This window comes from Colossoma macropomum, unplaced genomic scaffold (genome assembly GCF_904425465.1).
Source record: "Colossoma macropomum unplaced genomic scaffold, Colossoma_macropomum, whole genome shotgun sequence".
Taxonomy (NCBI): Eukaryota; Metazoa; Chordata; class Actinopteri; order Characiformes; family Serrasalmidae; genus Colossoma; species Colossoma macropomum.
Genome location: NW_023494795.1, coordinates 8,371,964 through 8,399,644, shown reverse-complemented (window position 1 = coordinate 8,399,644; position 27,681 = coordinate 8,371,964). Strand labels below are relative to the sequence as shown.

The following is a 27,681-nucleotide window of genomic DNA, read 5'->3' as shown; positions in this document are numbered from 1 at the left end:
TGCATCTTTCTTTGTATTTACCTCTCTCTTTCTTGCTTTTTGCTCTCTCTTGCTCCTAGGACTGGGAAAATAACGCCAGTCGTTCAGTGTCTCTAAGGAACGAGTTGGAACCGATCACTCAGCTCATCATCCAGTGGAGGAAACTGGAGCTTAAGTAAGTGAGAAGTCTTTTGTGGCATGTGTGCAGCGTTTTGTCACTGTCGTATTAAAGCTGCACTTTCTCTGTATTTTTTTTTTTCGTCTTTCATTTTTCTTGACTGTATCAACTGCCCTTTTTATGCTGTATGAGTGAAATCACTTGGAATAAAATTGTTATATTGTATATTGAGGTTTTCTCTCCTGTGATGTTCCCATTTAGGAGATACATTTTGTTGAACAGTGATTTGTGAATTTTAAATCGGTCCTAAATAGGCAGTGTGACTAATGTAATTTGGTCTGCATTTGCAGTTGTTGGTCAAGCAGTCTGGACAACGCTCTGAAGCGGCATGCGGAGAACTCCAACAAGCACTGGTTCTCCATCTACCAGCTGATAGAGAGACATCTGCAGGAGAAGAGCACTGGCTCTAAGTCTGGTAACATGCTTTCAGTTACAAATGTCCAGTCAAACTGGTCTTTTTTTGCAAATGCAAACATATCGTAGCTCTAATGATGACTGATCATGTCTCTTTGCCGTTATTACATTTGTGATTGGATTGTGATGTGATTGGACCAGATTTGTCCTGTTCACTCTGTCATTCTTGTTCTGTTCAGCAGAGGGAGGTGTGGAGGAGTTGTCCATCTCCGCAGTCTCGTCCACTCTACAGGGCTTTATGGAGGGCTCCACTCTGGGAGAATTCCACACTCGGCTGACCATGCTACTGGTCTTCCACTGCCATCTCCTACTGGCTCCCAAACAGGAAGGACACGGTGGGGCTTATATCAAATTAAGCACTAATAAACAAAAATAGTGTGTGCCGTTTTATGGGCTGTACGAACTGGTCAACAGTATCTACAACGTTATGAGTTTTTATTCATACGTGCAAGTTTTTTGCCCTTTCAATAAACTTTGAATGCTGAACTCACAGATATTGGATTTTTATAGGCCAATCAGGACTAAGATAACGTGACTAAAACGCAAAGAGAACGGTAAATTTGATTTCATTTTGGAATATTTTGCTTTCTTTCTTCATCAACTCTGAAACGGTGGGAGAAAAAAGGTTCAGATGTGTAAATGGTAATTTTTAGCTACCAAAACAACCTGAAATTGATATACAACAAATATATTTCTGTTATTGCTGGGAGCTAAACAACCATTTATTAAGTATGTTGCTAGTGGCAGTCATCGGGATCCAAGCACTTGTAGAAGTGGGTGATGTTTTTAGGGTGGCCTCCATTCTTAAATTGCATACCCTAAAGTATATAGATGGCCAGATGGATAATGACTGTTACACTGTCAAATTTGGAGGTAATATAATCCATATATTGTTTATTGCTCTTTCAAAAGCGAGCAATGCACCTTGAAAGGCCACAGTAATGCACAGTTTTGTATTTCCACTGACAGGTTTATTAGTTTCTTATTAGCTTCATGATCTGAAGAGAGGTAGGACAGAGAAACTGTGCCTGGCCTGAAATCATAGCTGAACCACTGAAACAGTTGAAATCGTATTGTTAACCCTGAGGTTATGGTATTATCATTTGTCGCTTGTTAGGCTCAGTGTGTAGTCTGCTGTGGAACCTGCACAAGTACTACGCACAATTCTCAGAGAGCGTCCAGTCCAGAATGAGTCAGCTGAGGACCCCCATCGAGAAAGAACTCAAGGCAAGTCCAAGTACATTTCCCATGAAATGGCCGAGGCCTAAACAGTCATAAGTGGTACACTGAAGACACCACGTTATTTAAATTAGTTTCCTTTTTCACCCTAAATCTAAGAGTGTTTTTCCTTGCAGGACTTTGTCAAGATCTCCAAGTGGAATGATGTCAGTTTCTGGTCCATCAAGCAGTCTGTAGAGAAAACACACAGGTGAGGAAGGAAGGGGAAGCATGATTAGATTTTATTTGAAACATGTGCCCCCTGCCCACCCCCCACACCCCCATCTCAACAAAAACAATTAATGGCTCATTCAGTTTAATCAAAATTGCTTATTTTGATAATGTTTTCTATAATTTCTCTTATATCCTGTGTGCAGGACCCTGTTTAAGTTTGTGAAGAAGTTTGAGGCGGCGCTGGCTGAGCCATGTGCTCCCTGCCTGGTGGAGCAGGCCAGCAGTGCAGGGATGGACAGCGTGGACACTCAGCCGGAGGAGACACCACTGCACCGACTCCACCGGGCGCTCAACAGCAGCCTCCCAGGACGGGGCAGAGACCTACAGGTGCAAACTTCTACTATAAATGCCGTATTTCTACTATAAATGCCGTATTTAAAGTGGTTTTTTTTTATCATTTACTCAGTTGGTGAGTAAATGATGCATATCGAAACCTACTGAACTATCTGGTGTTCAGAGTTCCTTTTCTGATGATGCTGGACTGCGGAACAAAATGGCATCAACACTTTATTGAAAATACTACTTTTTTTGATACTGAAAAAATGTCTGATGATGATGATTATGATCATTTATCACTCAAACCAATGTCTGATGAATTAATGTTGTCTTTGGGAAGTTCCACTTGTGTTTACTGCACTGCTTTGGGTTCTGACCCACGTCTGTTTTATGTGTTATTTCAGAGTGACGGTCCAGAGGAAATCACATCAGGTCTGGAGCCCTTGTCACTGCAGGCTCGCTTGCCCTTCCTCACGAGGAGGATGAGGAAGATGTGCGTGCAGCTGGTGAAGAAGATGCCTCTGCCGGAACTGTCAGAGGACCTTGACCAGTTTACAGGTTAGAAGCTGCAAAACTGTCAATGATGGTGATCTTACAGGCTTTCTGACATAACCACTTTGAGTTTATGTCGAACTTTAAGTCCTTTAAATCTTTACGTGTAAAGTATTGATAAAGCAACTATGGCTGTCGGCAAACAAATTCCACAACTGCTTTTTGAACAAGGCACAGAACTGGACCGCCAGTCAGAACAGATATCATTTACATGCTTCTTAAAAGCTCAGTATTAAAAACAGCCTGTTTAATTCAGAGGAAAATGTAACAATGTTACATGAGTGTGACTGTACTGCATATGTTCTGTGTCTATCATGATAAGATGTCAGTGTTAAAGAATGAATGCTGTTTGTCAAACCTGTTTAACATGTGTTAACTCCTCTCTGTGTGTTTGGTGTTCCCAGCGGAGATCATTGCCAACGTACAGGCCCTCCAGAGTCTGACAGTGGACCGCTCTATGGAACAGGAGAGACAGAAGGCCGAGGTCAAACATATCCTGCTGCAGAAACAGAGAGCTTTGGCTGACCTCTTCAAAATGCTGGCACAGATTGGTCAGTGGTGTTTGTTTCTCTCTCTGAGGTTCAGAGTTTAAAAACATGCATAGTACATAAAAATAAAAATGAAAAATTTCAGAATCTTACCCTAAATGTATACAGTTACCCAGGACATGTTTGCTTCTATAAAAATTGACTAAAATGAATATGTCATAGCTAAAACTGTCGCTGAAGCCTTGAAGCCGGGACCCATCTACGCTGGACAGTTTCAATTTTTACGCTTCTGCACACCTGCTCATCGAACAAGGCTGGAGCTAGATGACCTTAGCAGCAGAGCTGGTCGGCTCTAAGCTATCGGGAATATAACTTTTTTTGGTGCTTTTCTCATTTAGGCCTGTCATACCGCAAAGGCCTGACGTGGGGTCGTTCAGCAGATCCGGAGGAGCCACTATGTCTGCAGCCTATTGAGATGAGGACAGCACTGTCATCAGTCAGGACACAGGATCACGCCGAGAACACGTGTGTTCATCTTAATACAACCTACATAACTGCTGTTCACAACTCTGATTTAATCAGTGCAAGTAGTGTTTATAACAAATCTACAACAAATGTGTTCATTGCCATCACATTCATGGTATTTGGCAGACGCTCTTATCTATAGCGTCGTACAGTTTAATCATGTTACCAATGTAGGTGAATGTGGCATTAGGAGTCTTGCCCAGGGACTCTTAGTCTTCGCCCAGACAGGGAACTGAATCTCAGTCTGCTACATGGTGGGCAGTGTGTTACCCATTATGCTGTATACAACGCACAACATTACACCAGCCGTCAAATAGTATGGTCCAGCTACACAAGCTATGCTAACCATTAAATAGTCAAATCCACCTATGTACACCATAAAATGAAACCAGCCATCAAATAATATGGTCCTATAGCAAACATCAAATAGTATGGTCTAGCTATACTAACTGTGAAATAGTATTGTCCAGTAATACCATCCATCACATAGCATGATCCAGCTGTACTAACCATTTAATAGTATGGTCCAGTTATTTTAACCTTCAAATAACCTGGGTGCCACTATATCAACTTTAAAAATAAGCATGGTCTAACTACTGCAGTATGAAGGACCTGGTTCCATTCGGAGTTCTTTTGACAGTGGAGCCAGGCTGTGCCGTTTAGTTATTTTATTAGATAATGTTCTATTTGCTTTTGCATGTTATTGAATGTCCAAATTGTGAGTATTAAATATCATCAGTGTTAAGTTTCCACCTTTTCTTTTCTCACTAGCCTGTTTTCTGAGATGTCCAGTGCTTGGGACGGCTGTCAGAAGTATTTTTACCGCTCCTGGGCCAGACGCAACGCCATGCAGGCTGCACTGCAGACGGCTGCAAAGGTTTGCACTTTCAGTGGTTTGGTGATTTTTCTTCACTAGCAAAACATATGAACTAAGTTGTAAGTGACTGATTGCACCACTGCTCCTTCAAAGTAGGACTGCTACTCTCTGGATACCAAATCGATGGCTAAAAGTCAGTGGAAGTGTTTCTGTGTTTGTGTTCTATACACACAAACCACATAGCACCTAGGTGCGCTGTCGGTGCAGTGTTATGATGCTCTTGTGTCTCCTGTGTGTGTGTGTGTGTGTGTGTGTGTGTGTGTGCTGCGTAGGAGCTGGGTTTGGGGAGTGTGGAGCGTTGCCGTGGTTTCTCCTCTCACCTCTTCAAACTGCTGCTGAGACAACGACGCCGACTCACCAAATTAACAGAACACTGGGTGCACCTCAGGTACTGTCTTCATGTCAAAAGCCTTACACAGCATGATTTATTCGGGTGTCATTTAATGAATCTGATGACATGCATAACTGATTATATTTTGTACAGAAATGCAGTTTTTTTTGGAAGGCAAAAATGTAATGCAGACGACAAAAGTCATAAGGATTAGTTTTTCCTCGTCTTCATCAAATGCGGCAAAAGCATCTCCAAAAGCACCTCAAACTGAGTTGCAGGGGAGCTGTGTGCGAAAGCTCTCATGAAGTTCCAGCTCCTGAATGAGGAGGTGAAACCAGAGCTGGTTTAAGGGGGGCCTGGTCAGTTACTATTTCTGCCCTTATATCAAAAACATAACTGCAAAATGCACCTGTGAGTCCTCAATGAGTGGGACTGAATGGAGCTAAACAGCTAAAAACGAAAAGTTTAAATAGTTTCTAACCACAGGTCCAGGACTTTCCTTTAATTTTGGAAAGTAGAAGGATGTATTTCACTAAAAAAGCAAAGATAACTTACCTGCATAGTTCCTCAATAGTCAGGACCCCCACAGGACCACCACAGAGCAGGTATTATTTAGGTGGTGGATCATTCTCAGCACTGTAGTGACACTGGACAAGTCAGACTGAACTTACTTTCTTTCTTCAAAATGGCAGGAAGTTGATTGACAGCATCCAGGACGTCCGCTCACATGTGACCGATTCGAGTAAGGAAGAGGACAGTGGTCTTCCTCCTCAGGACTCTCTGCATGGCTGGGTGGTGAGGGCTCAGGCTCTGGCGCAGCAGTGCAGCGCGGCCTTGCAGCAGTTCTCCTGGGTTCTCCAGTGCTGTCCGGAGGGTACCTCTGCTGCACTGTCCCAGGCTGGACAGGGGGAAGCCACTCTGAGCCACCCGTCACCTCTGGCCCCTCACCTGCAGCCTCAGGCGTGTCTGATGAGGCGGGGCGAGGCGGGCTGGAGCGAGGGCAGTGCAGAGGGTGGAGGCTTTACACAGCGAGAGCACGCAGCTGAAAGAGAAGCTTAATGCTCTAGAGCTAGAGTCTACAAACGGAGCCATCCATACATGGTGAGTCAGTGGTCCACAGGGCCACAATCGGTTTTCTGGTGCAGATTCATTACACAACATCCTAACAGGCTCCTACACTAGTAAGAAAGAGAAGCCCACACTAGAGCGGAAAATGATTATTTCTTTAATCAGTTAATCGAAATTGTAATCACTTCTGCCCTTCAATGTCACCATCAGTCAGAGTTCCAGAGCTTCCTGTAGTGTGTATTGCAGTCTGTCAGAATAGCCATGTGTGCAATATGAACAACATAGTGAATTTTAGGGTGCTTTTGTATTTACAGGCTAATTCCACAGAATTATTTATGCGTAATTCCGTCATTGAGAATTAAACAGAGTGCTCAGTGTGGATTGGTTCAATGTAGAGAAAGTTTACAGTGGTTGTGATAGAAACCAGGGGTCACAGGCGTATCCAAAAGGAGCAGTGAAGGTACAGGTGTCTTTTGAGTTGTTATATGTAATGTTGGTAAAGGTAAAATTGTGCTGAATATAAAAAAGTAAGAAAAAATGGTACATTAAAAAGAACTAACTAAATAAATAAATAAATTTATGTACATTGTAACTGTACGTACCCCAACAGCTGGGCGCCAAACCAGACGTAGTCCATTGTTGCATATTTGTGTAGTTATTTAAAGACTTATAGGTTACATGGGAATTCCATTGACTCTTCAAAATTTCTGCATAATTCAGTCTTTGAAAGGTAAATAAAGTCATTCTGAGTGGTTTGATGTGAAGTGGTTCATTGTAGAGAAACTTACCGATTTCTTTACAGTGGTGTTGATAGGAACCAGGGGTCCCAATGTCTATAATGGAAATATTTTATTTACTATGACTTTTTAATATGCCTAAGTTTTTATATACCATTTTAATCATGGTAAACAGTAGTAAATCTGAAACAATATGTTATCTTTGAGGACTGTTTTTTCTTACAATGCCATGCAGGTGCCTCTCCACTTTGAATTTGTTTAAAAATGTATGTTTTATAGCAAAATCTGATCGCAAACCATCATACAACACTGTCTCAGACACCAAGCTGCGTAGAAGATGTCTGGATTCCATCAATTAGAGAAATCTAGAGAACATCACATCAGAAACTGCGCATCAGACTACTCTGAATGACTGTTTACATCTTAACCATTTAGTTTTTAGTAGTAGCTGGAGCTCCATTCTCATATTTCGTAGAAAAATCTATATGGTAGCTTAAATGACAGAGTTTACGTGCAACATAAAAGCTTCTGATGTCTAATCCTCATTTGAACCCTAGTATGTTTCTCTTCTCTCTTCCTCAGGAGCCACATGGAGCAGTGCTGCTCGTATGTATATGGTCTGGGGTCACTGGCGGGCCGCATGGTGGCTCTGGAGCAGCTCTTTGTCCCTGAGGGGTTAGCAGTGCTCAACACACAGCCGAGTCTGACCCGAGGGCTTCACGCGGTCAGGGGTGAGGTGGACACCTGCGTCACGGAGTTCACCGCGTGGAAATCTCAGCTGCTGTCACTCGGACAGACCTCAAAACGTGAGAGAAAGCCTACTAAGGCCTGGTTTAAGGGAAAGTTCAAGCAAGGAATGCTAATTTCTAAAGAGTTGATGTTGCGACTTTAGCTTTCTCTAAGTGTCACATCAGCGTGGTTTTTCTTGCTGAACTAATTCTTAAAGTAACACTTTGACTGAAGTTCTAACATGAATGAATGTAATAGCCATCACTTTAGTTACATGGTGCAAATAGCACGTATGCTGGAGGTTCCCATTAGCTATAATAGCTCTAAAAGTGAATTTGATTGGAATTCTCCTTGCTGCATTTTTATTTTTGAGCAGGTAATGTTCAAGTAGGTAAGTTTCAAGTAGTTCATGTTTAAAATTTTCAGAATATTTTTATTGAACAAAAAAAATTCTTGCTCTGTTCTCATATCAGTGTGTTCTCATCTCAGGTCCTGCTACGTCATTCCAGGCTGAGTTCTCGGAGCAGGTGGAGAGAACCATCAACACGGTTCTGTGTGCGGTGCAGAGCTTGGTGAAAAGGAGAGAAAGAGAGAGTGAGGGAGAACAACAGGCAGACAGCAGAAGGGGTGCGTATTTGATGTGTAATTTAATGTTATTATACAATTACATACACACGTCACAGATCTATACAATATATACAAATTACACGCAAAGCCACAAGGCCTCTGTTTTACTTACACAAAAAAGCAAAGTGTATGTTAAGTTTTTAAAACGTAAACACTGATAGTAACGCTGAGTTTGTCATCAGAGTAGTGAAAGGTTTTAAAGTAGACAACTCTGCTGCTGTGTATCTTTGAGTTGAAACTGGCAAAAATAATAATTATAATAATAAAGTTTTTACTACTGTATAGATCCATTTCTTCTCGTCCTCATCTTTTTCCCATGTCCTTAAGCAATTCCACAGTGTTGCTAGGATACTGCTCGATGGTTTTTATGGTGTTCCGGGTGGTTGCAAGGAAAATTCAATGGAATTGTTTCAGTATTACAGATGGTTTTAAGGTTGTTGGTTGCTGTAGTATTTTGGATGAAGTGGTGCTGTGGTATCTCATGTGGTTGCCACTTGGTTGCCAGGATGAGAAATCAAAGGAAAAAAAAAATTGAAAGCGCTTCATGCTTGAAGGAAGAATAAGAAGGGAACAAAAACACTATAAATTCTTATTCATTTCATGGCTTTTAATTATGACTGTTGATAAACATTTTTAACATACTGGATAACATACTTTCCGAGTATTTATATATTTGCGCATGTACATATTTATAGAAAGTGATTCCGAAGTGGCTGAAGAGCTGTTGAAGCCGGGTCACTTGAGCAGGCTGCTGGAAGAGGACCTGAGTGGGGACGTGTTGTCACTTTCCGTGCCTGACGTCGTGGGGGTGACGGAGCAGCTTCTGGAACGACTGAGATCCCACAGAGACGCCTGTTCGCCGCAGCACTTGGGAGTAAGATTTACACTGTAATAACTTTCTCCACATTCATTCCAGTGTTTATGGCGCAATAACACTAACTTGGCCTTTGTAATGTGCAGGAGATTAAGGAGGCCTGCAGGTTTCTGGTTCGTCTGGAGCCCATGCTGTGTGTGTACTCGGAGCTAGTGCGCTGGTACGTGGCTGTGTGCATGGGCACTCATCGCAGCACCGGCAAACTGCTGTCCGTCCTCGCCAGCCTCTTCACTGACCTCGGCCAGAAGGTAGAGTCAGAGCTACTTTTCATAGCGACTGTAAAATGCAAAACTGCACTTGCAACCAGTTTTTTGTTCTGAACTTTCAACCAGTTCTAAACTGTTTAGGTTCTAGTCCAGTCGTGTGCATTATATTTTTTGCAACTGGCGCAACCTTTACCACATCTTTATCTGGCTGGCTGACGTTTACCTTTTATTGATATTGTTTCTAGAGGAGCTGTGTTCACTTTTTGTTCATGTTCTAAAACAGGTCATCAGAGAGCTTGAAATGGATAAATTATCATGTCATACTAATGATTTATCATGTCTTACATGTCTTCTCTTTCTCTTCTGCACGTACAGGGGTTTTGTTTGCCGCAGGAGCTGATGGGAGGAGGTGATGGGGAGGGAGCTACAGAGTTCCATGACTATGAGGGTGGGGGTATTGGAGAGGGAGAGGGAGTCAAAGACGTCAGTGACAAGATTGAGAATGAAGATCAGGTAACGCTCGGCAGATCCTGTCCGAAAGCTAAAAATAAAAAAGAAGGCCAGACCTGTTAAAGGCTTTTGTCTATTTTGTGCAGGTTGAGGACACGTTTCGGGAAGGACAGGAGAGAGAGGAGGAGCCAGACCAGCGAGACATTAAAGAGGAAGACAACGCCATCGAGATGTCTGAGGACTTTGATGGAAAGATGCACGACGGCGAACCTCGAGAACCAGGTGAGTCATGTTAAATTGAGGACTCTCAGTTTTACTATAGCGATTTCAAGTGATGCACCCGTATGAGAATTTGTTATTTTCTAAAATTTATAAAATGTAGAACTGTGACTATACCCAGCTTAATTGTGTACTACAATACCTTAAACTAACAATGTTTGCTATCTGGTGTCGACCAGAGGAGGATGGGTTCCCCTTCTGAGTCTTAGTTCCTCTCAAGGTTTCTTCCTCTTGCTCTTAGAGAGTTTTTCCTTGCCACTGTCGCCACTGCGACGCTCATGGGGGTTTGGACCCGGATTTCTTTCTGTAATGCTGATTTTATTTTCTTCTGTAAAGCTGCTTTGTGACAAAGTGCTATACAAATAAAAGTGCTATACAAATAAACTTTACGTAATTACTTACTTAATCTGCATTACAGATAGAAATGCAGTAAAATTAACACACACACACACAAATTTATTTATATATATAAGTGTGTGTATATGTGTATGTGTGTGTATACACATACACCTCTGTATCCAGGCATTGCCTTAACATTCTGCTCTTCCAGAGTAAAATAATAACTCTTAAATAAATACACTAATTCGTCAAGTAATGGTTTGAAATATCTATTAAATCCAAACATCTGTCCAGTGCTGATACTGTTACAGCACCAATATTATTGTGCTTCCCTGCACATTTCTGTATTTTAACATGAAACATAGAAATAGACATATAATAAATATAAATATAAAAAATGAAACAGGCATAAAAACTCAAACCTAGGAATGAAAAAGATAAATAAATAGGTAAAATAAAAAAGACATCTAAATCTAGAAACTAAATCTAGTAATTTGTAAAATACTGCTGGAAATTTGTCAATTGATTGTATTGTACGAGACCAAATAGAAAAAAAAACACTATGTATATATGTACTATAACTATTTATTGCTTATGAATATGCTCCTATTTGCCCCTAAAAAAAGGAAGCCCAGCCCTGTTACTACTATTAAATAAATGCTGTGAATAAAGTAAGATATAAATTTTACATAATAAGTTATTATTAAGTTTAAGAAGTGTTTATTTTTTATTCTCTTCTCTAATTTACAGGTGAGGATGAGGAGGACTCTGATGAAGAGCAGAATGAGGAGCTGGATAAGAAGATGGGAGATCTGGGAGATGGGCCGACGGACACCCTGGATGAAAGGATGTGGGGTGATGAAGATGACGATAATGACGACCTTGACGGCAGTGATAAGGAGGAAGAGTCCGGGCCGGGAATGGACCAGGTGATGACAGTTTATTGAACAGTAGTGCTGAATGGTAGTCGCACTCCTAGATAAACTTTTTTTGGACTTAATGTTAACATTTGGCTGGCGCTCAGATGGATTGGGTTGAGATGCTTTAGTTTTTGCCTTAAAGGGGAATTCCACTGATATTTCAAAATTTCTGCGTAATTTATTCAGTGAGAATTGAAGAAAGTCATTTAGAGAGTTTTGATACATGTAGCCATTTTATGTACTGTACTGTAGTTTTCTTTGGGAACAGTTTTGCCACACAACGTCCTGCATGTACCGTCCATCATAAACAGATATAAAAATATGTTTTAGACCAAAATCTTGTCTCAGAACTACCATAAACATTGTCTTGAGCGTTAGTGTGTATCAATAACCGTTTCATGTCTATCTTTCTGTGAGGCAGCTTTTAGAGGTGTTAAACTTTTCAGACATTTGGTTCCTATCACCACCACTGTAAACAATTCTGACTCCATAAATTTCTCTAGAATGGAACATTTCACACCAAACCACTCTGAATGACTTTGTTGACATCTCTACTATTTAATTATGGAGAAATTAAAGAGAGAAATTTCCCTTAACCGTCATTTTTTTGTCAGTTGTAAAGTTATTAAGCAAAGGCTGTGCTGGCTACAAGTCTCGTTGGGTCGCGTTTATCGATTGTTGGTTGTTTATTGAGAAGTTTACTGCAAAAACAGAGGAGAAGTATATTTCATAAATGTAAACATCAGTGCTGTTTTGCCGTCTTTGATTGGTCGAATGCGATTCTGTAGGGAGAGTCTGAGTTGGTTGCCAAGGACGACAACACAGACGCTGGGGAGTCCAACAAAGATAAGAAGAACCAGGACAAAGATCATCCGATGGACAGCGAAGACCAAAAGGAGAAAGTACATGAGCAGATAGATGAGGTACTTTTCAGTTGAGGGGCTCCACCTCGAGCAGTTCTTTCTCATAGAAATGTGTGGTTAAGATTTACTCTTTAGGCTTGTTTTCTAGTCTGTAATGGTTTTCTGTGCCTTTAAAGTTACAGCCATCAAAATATGCATGTATAGTACTGGGGAAATGGAGGTCAGCCATGAGGTCCAAACTTTTATTAAAACTTATGAATTGTGTTGTTTGATATGTAATTACAGAATGGTATGTTTTAGGATAATAAACATGTTATAAGGGTTAAGCTAACACACTGACAGATAAAAAAAATCACTATTTACTAATCTCTAATGTTGGCATTCTCCAAAGCAAATAAACACTTCCATCATAATTCATTTAAATGCAGCTCAAGGTGCACATGTACATGTACCATGCACCTTTGTAAGCACTAGAGGAGTAGCCTGAATGTGTTTTGTTGTACTGTTTGTGTAATGTACATGCATAATAACTCTGAAGTTAAATTGAATTAAGTTTAAGTGCTTTACAGTTCAAAAACAGGAGGGAGTAAAAAGAAAACAAACTTTTGTTAAAATAAAACAGTAAAATAGCCAAAAAATAATACACGTGCAAAAACTAAAAGCAGGGACAAAAAATACAAGAATTAAAAAGTACACAGTGATGCACCAATGCCAAAGTGAAACAAATCCACTTGAATAAATAGCTTTAACACTACATTGTGTACGTTTGACCTCTCTGGTGGAAATGTGTAATTGCACACAACACATGGAAGAACACACTGTAATGCCATTTGTGCTTCACTTCTGCTTAGTACTGTGTTTAATGTGTCTGTGTGTGTGTGCAGCGTGAGTTCGATGAGAACGAGGTGGACCCCTATCACGGCAAGCAGGAGCACAAGACTGAGCCGGAGGCCATGGACCTGCCGGAGGAGCTCAACCTGGACGAGGACGAGCAGGGAGGAGAGGACGAGGGGGGAGAGGGAGATGGTGAGTGATGAAGATGTCTGTTTTTGTTTATTAACACTTTAGTGGTCAAAGAAAATATCCGTGTTCAGGTCCTTTTTATTAACGTGACTGGAATTCTGTGTGTTTTTGACATGAAACAGTTGTAGTTGTATATTTATATGTCACATAATGTTTTTCGACTATTCTTTTAGAAGCATTTGCAGCTCTGTTTATTCCGTGCTTGTCTTGTTTATTTTTTATTAGCTTTGTAGCTGTAGCTTATTTTAAGACCTGGAAATTTTGTATATTACACATTAATTGCCTTTTATATTCTTAAAAAAACTTGATTCCAAACTTTTAAATCATAATGTCACAGATTTTAACAGGTTTATAAATAATTCACTTGCCACAAGCTTGTTGAAGGGCTTGCCATGTTTAAATGAAGCGCGTCATTTTAGAGTTCTTCTGTTTTTCTGCTCTAGCCGAGAACCCGTATGACATCGAGGACAAACCCATGGAGGTAGACGAGGCGGAAGGCAACGGTGAGGAAGAGGGAAGCACAGAGATGATGGAAGACCAACAGGATGGTGAAGGAGGAGAAGACAAAGAACAGAAAGGAGAGGAAGACGCAGGAGAGGAACAAACAGAGGGGGAGGAAGACTCTGAAACAGATGAGAGAGGAGGGAATGAAGGAGAGGAGGATGAGGACGAGAAGGAGAGAGGACAGGAAGAAGGGAGAGAGGAGGAGAAGTCTATCCCGGCTGACCAGGGCCAGAAACCAAAGGTTTGTTTGTATGTCACTTTTCTACAGGAGAGCAGATGAAATGTAGCTCATTAACTACATAGTTAAAGGAGAATCTGAGCAGAATAAGAAAAGCTGTCGATTGAAAACACAATTCTGTCATACTGATTATACACCGATCAGGCATGACATTATGACCACCTCCTTGTTTCTACACTCATTGTCCATTTTATCAGCTCCACTTACTATATAGGTGCACTTTATAGTTCTACAATTACAGACTGTAGTCCATCTGTTTCTCTGCATACTTTGTTAGCCCACTTTTACCCTGTTCTTCAGTGCTCAGGACCCCCATGGACCCTCACAGAACAGGTACTGTGGTTGATCATTCTCAGCACTGCAGTAACACTGATGTGGTGGTGGTGGTGTGTTAGTGTGTGTTGTGCTGCTGGAGTTTTTAAACACTGTGTCCACTCACTGTCCACTATTAGACACTTCTACCTTGTCAGTCCACCTTGTAGATGTAAAGTCAGAGACGATAGTTCATCTGCTGCTGCAAAGTTTGTGTTGGTCATCCTCTAGTCCTTCATCAGTGGTCACAGGACGCTGCCCACAGGACGCTGTTGACAGGATATTTTTGGTTGGTGGACTATTCTCAGTCCAGCAGTGACACTGCGGTGTTTAAAAACTCCAGCAGCACTGCTGTGTCTGATCCACTCAGACCAGCGCAACACACAGTAACACAACACCACCACATTAGTGTTACTGCAGTGCTGGGAATGATCCACCACCCAAATAGTACCTGCTCTGTGGTGGTCCTGTGGGGGTCCTGACCACTGAAGAACAGGGTAAAAGGGGGCTAACAAAGTATGCAGAGAAACAGATGGACTACAGTCTGTAACTGTAGAACTACAAAGTGCACCTATATAGTAAGTGGAGCTGATAAAATGGACAATGAGCGTAGAAACAAGGAGGTGGTCATAATGTCATGCCTGATCGGTGTATATTTAAGGACAGAAAGTCTATCAGCATATCATTACCTCTGTAAAGACCTTTGTCTTATAGTTCATATTGTTACAGATGTTCAGAATGTGTTTTCTGAATTATTAACTTTTAGCGAAGAACTGTTATAATTTGCCAACATTGGGTGTTTTTAATGTGCTCTTCATCAGGAGGAGGAGCAGTCTGGTGAGGATGATGATGAACCACAGGTAGAATCAGCTGAGAGAAAGGAGCACGCGACTGATGGGCAGACGGGCGAGGAGAACGTTCAGAGTGAGACGGCAGTGGAGCTGGCAGGTGCTGCGTCAGAACGAGACCAGGCCAAAGAGGTACACCCCACTCCCTCAGTCAGTCGTTAACTGTTAACCCATTAATGTGCATGTCTGAAATTGGTCTTTGTCGTCACAATATTTTAGACATCTCATTATCTTATTATATTAAATGCAGTTGTTGCACAAGAATGGGTTAAACTGTGATAGTCGAATAATGAATATGCAGCTACTTATTTGTGGAAATTGCTCATTTTTTGTGCAAATGCAGGTTGATTTCTTTTAATATAGTCTCACACACACCCTTAAACATTTGCCTCAATAATTAATGCTCACATACCATAATTGATTTCATACATGTACATTGACAACTTCAATCCTTCACTGGCTTTGTATCTCTCTCTCTCTCTCTCTCTCTCTCTCTCTCTCTCTCTCTCTCTCTCTCTCTCTCTCTCTTTTCTCTCTCTCTTTTCTCTCTTTTCTTCTCTCTTTCCTTCTCTCTTTCTCAGGAGCACGGCAGCGGGGCAGCTGATGCCAGTCAAGCTGAGGGACACGACTCGAAACTGATGGCGAGGATGAGCTCTCAGAGACAGAGACAAAAACAAACACAGGTGATCGAGTCTGCTGTCTTCACAGGAGGGACCTCTGCAGCTAAAATACAACATAAACACTGCATTTCACTGCTATCGGAAGAAAACCTTGTATCTCTATTTTTGTCGTTTTCCAGTTTTTGACATAATTTGAAAATGTCTGTTGTCCTTTATATTGTGTGTAAATTTCATGATAAACTGACCAAAAAAATGGCCCAAACTTACTTGGAAAAGTATCTGTTTCCATTGACGTACATTAAAAGTAAAGTATGTTTTTCCTTCTTCTGTAAAGTTACCATTTTGGAGATACGAGGTTTTCTTCTGACAACAGCGATTTATATTACAGCAATGCAAATTTATTAGGCACAAAATTTAGAGCAGAAACACTTATTTGACATTAGTGATGTTAAAACAGTCGTTGAAAAGTATTTGTGGTCCATTGTTTTCTGTACCTAAACTTTTCCAACCTCTCTTTATCCTGTAGATCCCTGTGGTGTGTGTGTGTTGTGTGTGTATAAACATAGCAAGGTACATGACATAAGGGCACTGTCTCCTGTCTCCTAATGCGGATTGTAACGCTGTGATATATTTATGTGCTCAGAGTTTTAAGCGGAAGCCGGGGCGGGCAGATAACGAGCGCTCTCTGGGTGATGCTAACGAGCGGGTCAACAAGCGCCTGCGTACGATGGAGAGCGCGGAGCGGAGAGAGCAGGAGCAGACCTCAGCTGACGCTCTACAGGAGTCTGACCTGTACGAACACATCAAACAAGGAGAAGAGAAATACGATGCGCAAACATATGGTGGGGCTCTCACGTTATGCCAAAAGACTACCTTAATCGTCACTTTATATTTATATTAGATAAATACTGAATTTATTTTAAATTGATTTACAATGTTATAGACTGCGTTCGATTCTCTCTCTCTGTTAACCCCTTTTCACATTCAACACGAAAGACATGATTGGGACACTTCTGCTTACTTAATTACTTGATAGGATACCTAAATACCTTTGAGTTCCTATGAAAAAGCATGTGTGAAAGGGGCTTTAGACTGTAAAAGTTGTGTTGAGATTTCTTTGACATGCGTTTGGTCTGTCTGCTCTAGATGCTGCAAGCACAGAGCAACAGAGGCCTGCTGCTATGAAGCAGGAGGATGATGATGATGATGAGGAAGATGACATAGCCATGGATACAGATGAAGAGAAAGAACTGCAGGCAGTAGAAGCTCCAGAGCTGAAGCCAGAGAAGATGGACAGCTCTAAGGCCTCTAAAAGAGGTACATACACCTCCTGGCTTCTAAGCATGTCTAGCCAAGTGTTTGTATTGACTGACTGATGCAAACTGATAGAATTTCACTGACTGTTTACTGAATTTCGTCTATTCTGCTATAATTTCAATCAAGATGTAATAAATTTCTACATATCTCCCTGAAACCCAGCAGAGATTTGGGGTTGCTTATCGATTGCTGTTGGGCTACTCAGGGACGGCGCCTGATTTCAGTAATTAAATATGGCAGCAGCAGAAGAAGAAATCAGCATGACAGTCCAGAAAACGCAAAGCCAGACTTTATTAGTCTGGAAATACTTAATAAAAGACTTTGTCAGCAGAAAATACAACAATAATGCACACTGCTTGACCTGTCTCAGTTATTACATACTGGTCTGATGGCAGGGCTGCAGTGGGACTTGTTTTCAGGCTGGAAGTTACATGATGCAGGCCAGCCCACCCCAGATTCTAACTGTGTTTCTCATGCTACACGCACACCAGTGGCGCAGTCAGAACGTAGGCCTGTGAAAAGTGGGTAGGCCAAATTAGTAGATACAACTTCCAAATGCCCTAACGTCCCACAATGTATGCATCAGGCTGTAGGCGATTCCGGACACCAGGTCGGTCACCACCTTAGCTATTCCTCTATTACCTATTTACCATCACGTAACGCTTCCACTCCCAATGGTAATATCACCATATTCTTGCAGTCAACCAGAGTACTGGATTTGCATAAACACAATGAACACTGCAACGTCCTTTACTATAAAGACTATAAAACATGCTTCCTCTCACCCCAGACTAGTTTATCCAATGAAGACAACATAACAAAAATCAGCTGAGATGAAAATAGTTATAAATAGAAAATAGATGAAAATTCTTAAGTTTTAAGAAAATAGACTTAATTTTTATAAACTTAAGAAAAAAAGCCTGAACCTAATCATCCTAAAGCACACTATCCAAGGGGGCAAACTCAAAGAAGACGACATGACTGAGATAAAATCAAACAGCTGAGATGTGCAAGGATGAGGAAAAACAACACAGCAAGTTTAAAATCAAATCCAATTATCAAATCCAGAACATAATGCCACAGTGGCCATAAAAATGGTCCATTCCTGTCTTATGTTTGAATCACTCAAGTAATATTAGATGTTTTTGAATGGGCTTTAGATGAGTAGAAAATGGCATATTCTGTGTGATGCAGTCTCACTTATTATATTCAAACACTGGCACACTGATAATGAACTGAAGGCTTGAAGCAATGGCAGCAACTGATGCTGTGCAGTGTTCAGAAAGTTGATTTAAAGAAGGTGGTGTTCGTAATGATTTTATTCACCATAAAACAATGGCAGCACTCATAGAAAACAAATTAAATTGCATTACCTTAAAAAAAAATCTTAATAAAGCTTAGTATTTCCTCTATTTCATTGGGTTTGATTGGCCTGTAATCAATCTGTGTAGACCCAGGCCCAACCATGGCCTATCAAAGGCTACATACACACACATGCTACAAACTAATGCTAGCTAAGTAAGTTAAGGTCAGAATTTCTCACTGTAGACCTGCTCGGCTGTGTCCTCCTTAAGTAGCTTTTTCATTCTTGCCTTCTTGGTGCCACCATGGTTTTTTGCAGTTCTTGCCTCCACTGTTCATCTTTACATGATTCACGTGTGAAAATTGCTACGTAGGTAATGCAGAGAAATTGTAATGAACACAGCAGAGCAATGAACTCTGTGCTCTTGAAAATCTAGGAAGGCTAGCTGAGCATCAGCTGTGCAAACACTGCACAGCTCTGTGCCTAGAAGGCTTCAAGCTGTCGTCCAAAAGAGACAATATGCAACAAAATACTGACCTCAATAACATAATAAATACTGAGCTACATAAATGAAAGCACTTTTACCCGCCTTACTAAGTTTTCAGATCATTTTGAGTGTCAGTTAGTAATCCTAGTTGTTATTGTTGGCTGTTATATCTTTTCTGATGGATACAAAAGAATAAAAAATAGCTTTAGCTTGGAAAATAATAAAAAAGTCAGACAGAAATTGAATTTATAAAGTGTCCCAATGCTACTGTTGGAAGACATTCAAACTTGTTTTGGTGCACTATTTGTTTTATGGTTACTGGTCTACTATTTATCTACTATTTATACTATTTACCCATTTATTTGTATATTTTTGACAAATTTGATAGTAATATAATGCGCCTGTGTGTTTGTGTCTCTCTCCTGGCTTCTCTCAGGTATGGAAGAGGGAGAGATGGAGAGCCAGAAGCAGGCTGACAAAGAGGAGGATGAAAAGCCAGAGAGACAGGGAGAGTCGTGATGAAGAAGAGAGGAAGGAGAGGAGTAGAGAATCTACCATCCACACTGTACCAGAACTGCTGACAGAAACGCTCAAGGTACCAGTGCATTGCCCTGGAGATGATAAAGCACTAAGTTGTATCAGCCCGTTTTGCTGAATCTGTTCATGTTCATGTTCATGTGTGTGTGTGTGTGTGTGTGTTTTTGTGTGTGTGTGTGTGTGTGTGTGTGTGTGTGTGTGTGTGTGTGTGTGTGTGTGTAACAGCTCCCAGCGAAGGACCCAGAACTGCTGAGGCGAGAGTTGGAGCTGCAGTTGGAAGACTGGCAGAAGCAAACTGCAGGAACAAAGGAAGAGGTACTGTACTTTACATGATGGGCCAAGATTCTTTTGCATAATTGTGATCACAAAAATACATAATTTTTAGATCAGATTTGAGCCAACTTCATATGTGTTTACATACTAGATTAGATACATATCCTGTATATGTCCATATGGTTATAATATGAAAGCTCAGATCTGTATTTTTTTCATTTTTACCCAGTTAACCACATATGCTAGTACATACTGTCATATGCAAAAGTTTGGGTGACGCTGGTCAGATGACAGCTTTTGTTGATTGAAAATAATGAAGTGAAAATAATAACTAAAACATCCACTACAGAGAACACACTGTACATTTTAATATATATTTACTGTTTATTTGCTGAATTTTGAATGTTAAAACAAAACATAAACAATCTATATGTTGTGATTTTTTTTTTCTAATGTATTAAACTCAAGCATTACAAACAGGAATTGTGTGCTAAAAATTGGAGAAAAGTGCTATAATTATTTTTTTTTTTACCTGTAGAGGACGCGTTCACTTATTACCAGTTATTAGAAAATCAGCAAGACAGTTTTGCAATTTGAGTTTAAACTTCTGCATACGATTGTATTTGTGGATAATTTTAGCTAGCAATAAATTACACAGAGCAGCAGCTTTTTTGAGAAACTCAGATGTTCTCATATGGGACATAACAGATATAAACTGATGTCTAAACAAAATTGTAAGCAATGTTCACCAGAAACGACTGAAAACAGTCTGGAGTGCCAGTTAAATTGAACAATTTAAATTCACTTCAGGTTGACTAAACACAGTCATTTAATAGAGGAGCCACAGATCTAACACAGGTGATCTGTATCAGAGTCTAGTATCTGGGCATAGATGAGCATTTTTTTATAGGTGATGCTTGCCTGTATTTAAAGTATTATGGTATGTAATCGTTCATACTAATTTATTGCATTTGCAGATCTACATTTTTCTTGGTAAATGTTTTATTTATAAAATATGATATTCAAATGACATGACTTTTCACATTTATGTCTCCTCTATGCGATGTATTATAAAACCTACATTGATGTGCTTCTTGGTAAAATGTAACCAATACGTTTTGGGGCATACAGATTATTTTTTTATTATTATTATTTACTATTTGTTTTATGATTTCTTTATTATTATTATTTATCTTTTTTTCCTAAGCTGAATTCTCCCCCACGTCCCTATTTAATATGTTCTAAGGTGTGAGCTGTGTTCTGTGGAGTTCTACGTAGGTAGCAGGTAGTCTTTAATACCAAATGGTGATGTTAAATAATATTGTGGCTGTGACTATTTGCCCAAGGTTTTCTTCCAAGTACACTGAGCTTATTTAAGTTCCTTGTTGACTCAGTCTGTTCGTGTGTCTGTCCGTGTGTCTGTCTGCGTCTGTGTGTGTCCGTGTGTGTCCGTGTGCGTGTGTATCGTCCAGGAGAGCGCAGCAGCGGCGATGTGGCAGCAGTATCAGACCCTCACGTCTCCTCTCTCACAGCAGCTGTGTGAACAGCTCCGGCTCATTCTGGAGCCCACGCAGGCCTCCAAACTCAAGTTAGTCCCTCTCTGTACTTTCACTATTGCTCTCTCTCTCCCATTCTTTCTTACTTTCTCTCTTCAGTGGCATACAACTGACAATGTATTTATGATATTGTTATGAAAGTGTCGTCTTGCGATTATCATACACAGTTAACTATGTATGTATGTATGTATGTATGTATGTGTATATATATAGAAATGATGCTCATATAATTAAATGTTTGTTGTATTTATGCACAGTAGGCCATATTTTTGATAAATGTTCTTGGTTGTAGGAGAGACACATAGGAATTGTTTTTCCCGTCAAAAAAAATCCTGTCCATAATAGTTTTTCCTCAACATTTAGGACAAAATACCAACAAACTGCCTAAAATCTTACTATATTACAGTTTCCTTTTCAGTCGCTTACATCATCAGGCATTTAAAAAAGCGTAAAACCTATTTAGCATATCTTGGTTTGTCCTTGTCCTTGGTTTGCGGTTAACCTCGTTCTTCTGTCTGGACCGTGTGCAGGGGGGACTACCGCACAGGGAAGCGGCTGAACATGCGTAAGGTCATTCCCTACATCGCCAGCCAGTTCCGCAAAGATAAAATCTGGCTGAGGAGGACGAAACCCAGCAAGAGGGACTATCAAATCTGCCTGGCTGTGGACGACTCGTCCAGTATGGTGGACAACCACTCCAAACAGGTGCAGTATGAGTAAAATACCTGATCTTGATAGTAGTGATTTAAGAAATACATGTATTTTAGTTGTTGCTAGCTTTCATAAATGACCATGATACATATATAGAATGCATGAAATATGATATTTATATATTATAAATATTGGAAGACTGAAATCTTGTTGAGAATAAAACTGGTATTTTGACCGAGTCTATGTTTTATAATGTACTTCAATGACAATTTACACCAATTTACTTGTGTTCATGATACTTATAAGCTATTTTCTTTGCATAGTGAAAAATGTGGTCATGTATTCCTGTATTTGCTGAAACACCCATATATAAATGTATTGTACTTACATAAGTAACTGAATGGCCTGCCTTTGTAATGGACCTGTTCTCTGGATATGAGGGATTTTCAGCCCTTGTACTACGTAAATCAGTTCTGGCTCACTTATTTCTTTCTTCTTTCTAATGTGTGCATGTGTTTGTGTTTGTAGCTGGCGTTTGAGTCTGTCTCTGTAATAGTGAACGCTCTGACGCTGCTGGAGGTGGGACAGGTAGCAGTGTGCAGGTGAGTCCATTCTCAAACAGTTCAGTCTGTCATCTACACTGACGCTCAGTGTAAAACTGCTTATCGCTGCTGTGGGATAAAAAACCTTGTGTCTCCATTTTTTGTCATTTTTCAGTTTTTGACATAATTTGAAAATACCTATGGTCTTATATATTGTGTCTGAATGAAGAGTGACCAAAAGATCTGACCCAAAATTACTTGGAAAAAAGTCTGGTTCCATTGACTTACATTAAAAGTAGGGTATGTTTTTACCTTCGCCTGTAAAGTTCTCATTTTGGAGAGGTTTTGGTCCAACAACAGCGTTGGTGGATCTTTTGGCAGACATGAGACGGACACAGGGTGTGTAAATAAATAAGGCATAATTTTGCTCATTCTAATTTATCTAGTGTCCTAAATATGACCCCCATAATTAAAGGGACAGTATAGTCCCTTTGTGGGAACAGTGGGCTTTGCCTTTCATGCTAACATGTTGATTTTATTGTTTTATTATTCACAGCTTTGGCGAGAGCGTCCAGCTGCTCCACCCTTTCCACCAGCAGTTCAACGACCAATCAGGAGCCAGAATACTGCGACTCTGCCAGTTCCAGCAGAAAAAGACAAGAATAGCTCAAGTAGGGATCTTCTATTCTCTTTGATTCCACTTATGATTTTAAACATACTGATTTTTGGATAACCATCACTATTATCTGGTATTGTGTTGATAATACAGACTAAGACAAAGTCTACAAAGTGGCAAGGCAGGTTTTGCTGCCCTCCTCAGTCCTATGTAGCGCATGCTTTTCTCTACACAGCTGTGTTCTGAATCTACTGAATGTGGACGTTGTATAAATGAATGTTTTGTTTCATCAAGACTGCTGTGAGTCTGATCTGAAACTTTCTTGCTTGTCTTTTTCAGTTTTTGGAGTCTTCAGCTAACATGTTTGTGGCAGCTAAACAGCAGAGCCCTGGCTCAGCAAATACAGGTAAGAGTTCACGTTCCTTACAGGCTGAATTCCTGAATTATTGTCTCTGACTTCGCAGATTCATAATGGTTCTTTAAAAATTATTCCATGATCATGAAATTTTGAACTGCACCATGATTTGATTATTTGGGTACATAGACCGAAAAAACACTTTTTTTTTTTTGTTTTATGTTTAAAAATAGTCCTCCCAAAATTATTTTGCCCAAAAAAAATAGCATACAGTTTCTTGAATGTTATAATTAGTGGCCAAAAACCAAACCACCATTTCATTTATGCTCTTGAATAAATGGGATCAATTTAAAAATACAAAGTAATAAAGAAAATACGTGTTTGTTTTTGATAATATATGTTTTCAATAGAATGAAACTGAGCTGACAATACACAAAAACACAACTCAGTCAAACATCATCAACAACAGAAAATGGCCTGTAATCCAAGGCAATGAATTCCATTTTTTTTAGTTATGCTTTGCACTTTGTTGCTGTCTTTTGGGGAATTTTTTCATCATTTCAAAAGCTGAGCCTACAGATGGCGTCATATTCAGCCAGACTTTCTGCTTCTTGATGTTTTCGAATGGTATCAAGCCTGTAGTGGAGAAGTTCTTGAACTTTGTATTCTAATGATACTCAAACAGAAATCATAGATGTCCCTCATAGAAACAATGAAACAGTTCAGTGTACCCAGCTTTTTTTTAGATCTGCTTATTGATTAGAATTGATTCTGTCATTGGAAGATGAGTGCAGGTCAATCCATCAGTGCAGTTTGGTATATACTTATTTACTTATTTTATATAAGTAAATAAGCATATACTAATTTTATTGTTTATTACCATTCTTTAATCTTTTTATTTTTTTTGTCCCTCTCTCTGCAGAGACGGCTCAGTTGTTGCTGATCGTGTCTGATGGCAGAGGTTTGTTCCTGGAGGGGAAGGAGAGGGTCGCGGCTGCAGTTCAGGCTGCTCGGAGTGCGAATGTCTTTGTCATATTTGTAGTGCTGGACAACCCCAACTCCAGGGTGAGCACCACTGTAACTTCATTCTCAATGTTCAGCTTTTGCATGCGCACATTTCTACAGGAGAATTATGATTGTTCAAAGTTACTACATAATAACGAGATGGAAAGTCATTCAGAGTGGTTTGATGTGAAATGGAGAGACACTTACTGACTTTGACTGCTCTATAGTGGTGGTGAGAGGAACCAGGGGTTGTTATGTTGTGATGCCTAAAACACAAATATAGTCATTTTATTTAGTATCCAAAACCACCAGTGAACCTACATGCATCTTTTGAGTACTCATATGTAATGTTGATGATGGTATTTTTTCAGTGTTAAATCTGAAAAAATAAGTTTTAAGCGGAACCTTGTAGCGTTCTCTGTGTACACTGCAAAAAATTGTATCTTGTCAAGTGAAGTGGTCTTAAATCTAGTTGATGTATCTAATATTTCTTATTTTGAGATTGTTGTGAACTTGTTATTAGATTTTCTAGCTTATTTCTAGCATAAAATGTTTTAGGTTATTTTATTTAGTAAAATTATCTCACTATACTGGCAGGTAATTTTGCTGGTTTCAAGCACATTTCTTAAAACAAGGCAAAATTATCTGCCAACATAATGAGAGAATTTTACTAAATCACTTAAAACAAGTAAAGTGTTTGGAAGTACATTGAATGATCTTAAATTAAGCATACAACAATCTTGGTGTACAACAGGAGAAATATTAGATGTATTGACTATATTTGTGATACTATTACTTGACAAGATACCATTTTTTGCAGTGTACCCCTCCTCTATAAATGAATAAAAAAAAATAGATCTAAGGCTGATCTCAAAACTATCAAAACGACATCTCAGACATCAGGCAACATATTCATAACCATTTTGTGTGATAACATTCTGTGAGGGAGCTTTTAGGGGCATTAAACTGTTCCTCAGACGTCTGGTTCCTATCACCACCATTGTGAACTCTTTTGGCTTAGTAAGTTTCTGTAAAAGGTCACATTTGACATCCAACAGCTCTGAATAGCTTTGTTTACATCTCAACCTTTTAATGATCTCAGCGGACGCTGACCAGTTTTGCCTCTCATTTGTCAGGACTCCATACTGGATATCAAAGTGCCCATCTTCAAAGGGCCGGGGGAGCTGCCAGAGATCCGCTCGTACATGGAGGAGTTCCCCTTCCCCTTCTACGTGATCCTGCGCGACGTCAACGCTCTGCCCGAGACGCTGAGCGACGCACTGCGGCAGTGGTTCGAGCTCGTCACTGCCACGGACCAGTAGCTACGCGTGCGGAAGCCGTCAAGCAGGGGCCACACATCTGCACAAAATTCCCGGTGCTGCTAGCCCTCCCGGACACGGAGACTCAGACAGATGCACACACACGCATCCACACATCGGACCGGCTGCTGTACATGTGCCTTTTTTTTTCTTAATTTTGGTATTATTTTATTGAATTGTAGTTGCAGCAGTGGCTGCTATTACTATTCCTCACATTGACTAGGAATTTGAAGAGCTTTGGATTATAATAGTATTTTTTCCTCTCTCTCTCTCTCTCTTGCTCTCTTATTGTTACCATCATTCAACTTCTGCACGCGTTTCCGTTTTTGTCTTGAAAGAAAATGTGATTCTCTACCATTTTGAATGAAACAAAAGCCTTCAGTTGGACTCTGTGAATGTGGACGCGTGGTCCCAGGCTCATTCATTCTGTACATGTCCAGTTTCCAAATGTGAAATACTGTTCGTCGAGTGCGAATGGCACTGCCAATGCTCATCTAACGTGATCGATATGCCCAGAAAAAGGTGCACGTGGATGTGGATATTCTCGTCCTGACACATTTGAAGAAATCCAGCAAAAATGTGCCTTTTTAAGACTCCCCCACTTCCTTATCTCTGCTTGGACGGCATCACTTGGACAGTATGTGCAGGAAAACTCATTGCCTGTGCACATTTTTAAGGATTCTGACTACTGTATCAGGCCGTTATGTCCCACACGCCTGAAAGTGCTGCTAAATGAGGCATTTGGTTATGAATTCAGCATTGTTAGATCTACAGCCCTGGAGGGCCTTCGTCCAGCACAGTTTTCTGAATTCCCTTCTCAGAAACATCTGAATCAACTCATCCGTTCATCATCATGTTTAATACATGTGGTCAAGTAGGCAGATCTCCAAAACTGCTAGGATCTGGCCTTTCCTGGCCGACAGAAACTGAAGGTACAAACTCCACATCCTGTGACCAGGCGTGTCAACTTTAAATACATTTCTTTGGCATCGTTTTTATTAAACTACTTCTAGGAGACACTGTTTCAGTTTAGTATGTGCATTCTGTGTTCAAGCTGGTAGCCTCAATAAAAAAAAAGGATTCTTCCTGTACACAACATTTCAACCCGTAGCTCAGCGTATGTCTTGGGTCTTCAAACATCAACACCTTCAGTGGGGAAATAATAATAAAAGATTTTTGGACCTGTCTTTTCATGATGGCCTGATTTGATGTTGGATCTTAAGATGTGGAGGATCTTATGAGACACATGTGACTGATACCTGTTGGCCAGTGGTAGTTTTTGCTCATATTCCGTTAAAAAACAGTTGTAAGCACTTGTACAAACTGAAGGAGACACAATTTTTAGTATTTGGCCAGAACTTTTTAAGAAGTGTATTAAAAGAATAAATAGGGAAAATGTACTGAAGACGTGTCATTTTTTCAGACTTTCTGCTTTGGGTTCATTAAACAGGAATCGAGGTTTCAAAAATGTATCATAATTATTAAATATCCTGTTTTATTTCCTGAGAACTTTAGAATCTTAGAATTAAATGGGTTGTTTTTGTTACTATGCATTTAAGACTGATATGTAAATGATCTCTGTTCTGCTTGGCTGGCTGCCTTCTGTGTTGTGCCTTATTTGAAAAGCAGTCTGAGCTGAAACACTTCAACGTCTATCAGTGTGAATGAGTGGAGCTAAACTGCTGTAGTCTGAGTAGGTGGATGTATGTGATTGTGTTGGTTTTTCATGATGCACACTATGGGCAAAAGTATCAGGGCACCTACACATTACACCTACAGGAGCTTGACACTGATGTTGGACCGGAGGGCCTGGCTCGTAATGTTCATTCTAGTTCATCCTAAAGGTGTTCAATGGGGTTGAGGTCAGGGCTTTGTGTGGGCCAGTCAAGTTCTTCCACACCAAACTCACCCAGCCAGGCCTTTATGGACCCTGCTTTGTGCACTGGTGCTCAGTCATGCTGGAACAGAAAAGGGTCTTCCCCAAACTGTTCCCACAAAGTTGGAAGCATAG

At 40.2% G+C, this 27,681-nt stretch overlaps 1 protein-coding gene across 1 annotated transcript in view; it reads left to right on the top strand.

Annotated features, from left to right (window-relative positions):
* mdn1 (midasin AAA ATPase 1) overlaps positions 1-27,071 on the top strand; it is a 92,581-nt gene extending 65,510 nt beyond the window's left edge. Inside the window, 37 exon segments of the mRNA XM_036581362.1 lie at positions 60-154; positions 448-572; positions 751-906; positions 1,689-1,798; positions 1,927-2,000; positions 2,167-2,350; positions 2,704-2,857; positions 3,256-3,402; positions 3,738-3,864; positions 4,636-4,741; positions 5,014-5,129; positions 5,765-6,071; positions 6,073-6,173; positions 7,460-7,683; positions 8,096-8,233; positions 8,929-9,107; positions 9,194-9,355; positions 9,689-9,826; positions 9,910-10,045; positions 11,132-11,310; positions 12,090-12,224; positions 13,049-13,190; positions 13,631-13,932; positions 15,063-15,221; positions 15,671-15,772; positions 16,353-16,551; positions 16,856-17,026; positions 19,253-19,317; positions 19,319-19,411; positions 19,579-19,668; positions 21,099-21,214; positions 21,713-21,887; positions 22,362-22,435; positions 22,932-23,046; positions 23,331-23,397; positions 24,269-24,411; positions 25,488-27,071. Coding sequence (XP_036437255.1) covers positions 60-154; positions 448-572; positions 751-906; positions 1,689-1,798; positions 1,927-2,000; positions 2,167-2,350; positions 2,704-2,857; positions 3,256-3,402; positions 3,738-3,864; positions 4,636-4,741; positions 5,014-5,129; positions 5,765-6,071; positions 6,073-6,173; positions 7,460-7,683; positions 8,096-8,233; positions 8,929-9,107; positions 9,194-9,355; positions 9,689-9,826; positions 9,910-10,045; positions 11,132-11,310; positions 12,090-12,224; positions 13,049-13,190; positions 13,631-13,932; positions 15,063-15,221; positions 15,671-15,772; positions 16,353-16,551; positions 16,856-17,026; positions 19,253-19,317; positions 19,319-19,411; positions 19,579-19,668; positions 21,099-21,214; positions 21,713-21,887; positions 22,362-22,435; positions 22,932-23,046; positions 23,331-23,397; positions 24,269-24,411; positions 25,488-25,673 — 5,292 coding nt within the window. The 3' untranslated portion in view covers positions 25,674-27,071.
* Positions 27,072-27,681: the final 610 nt, after the last annotated feature.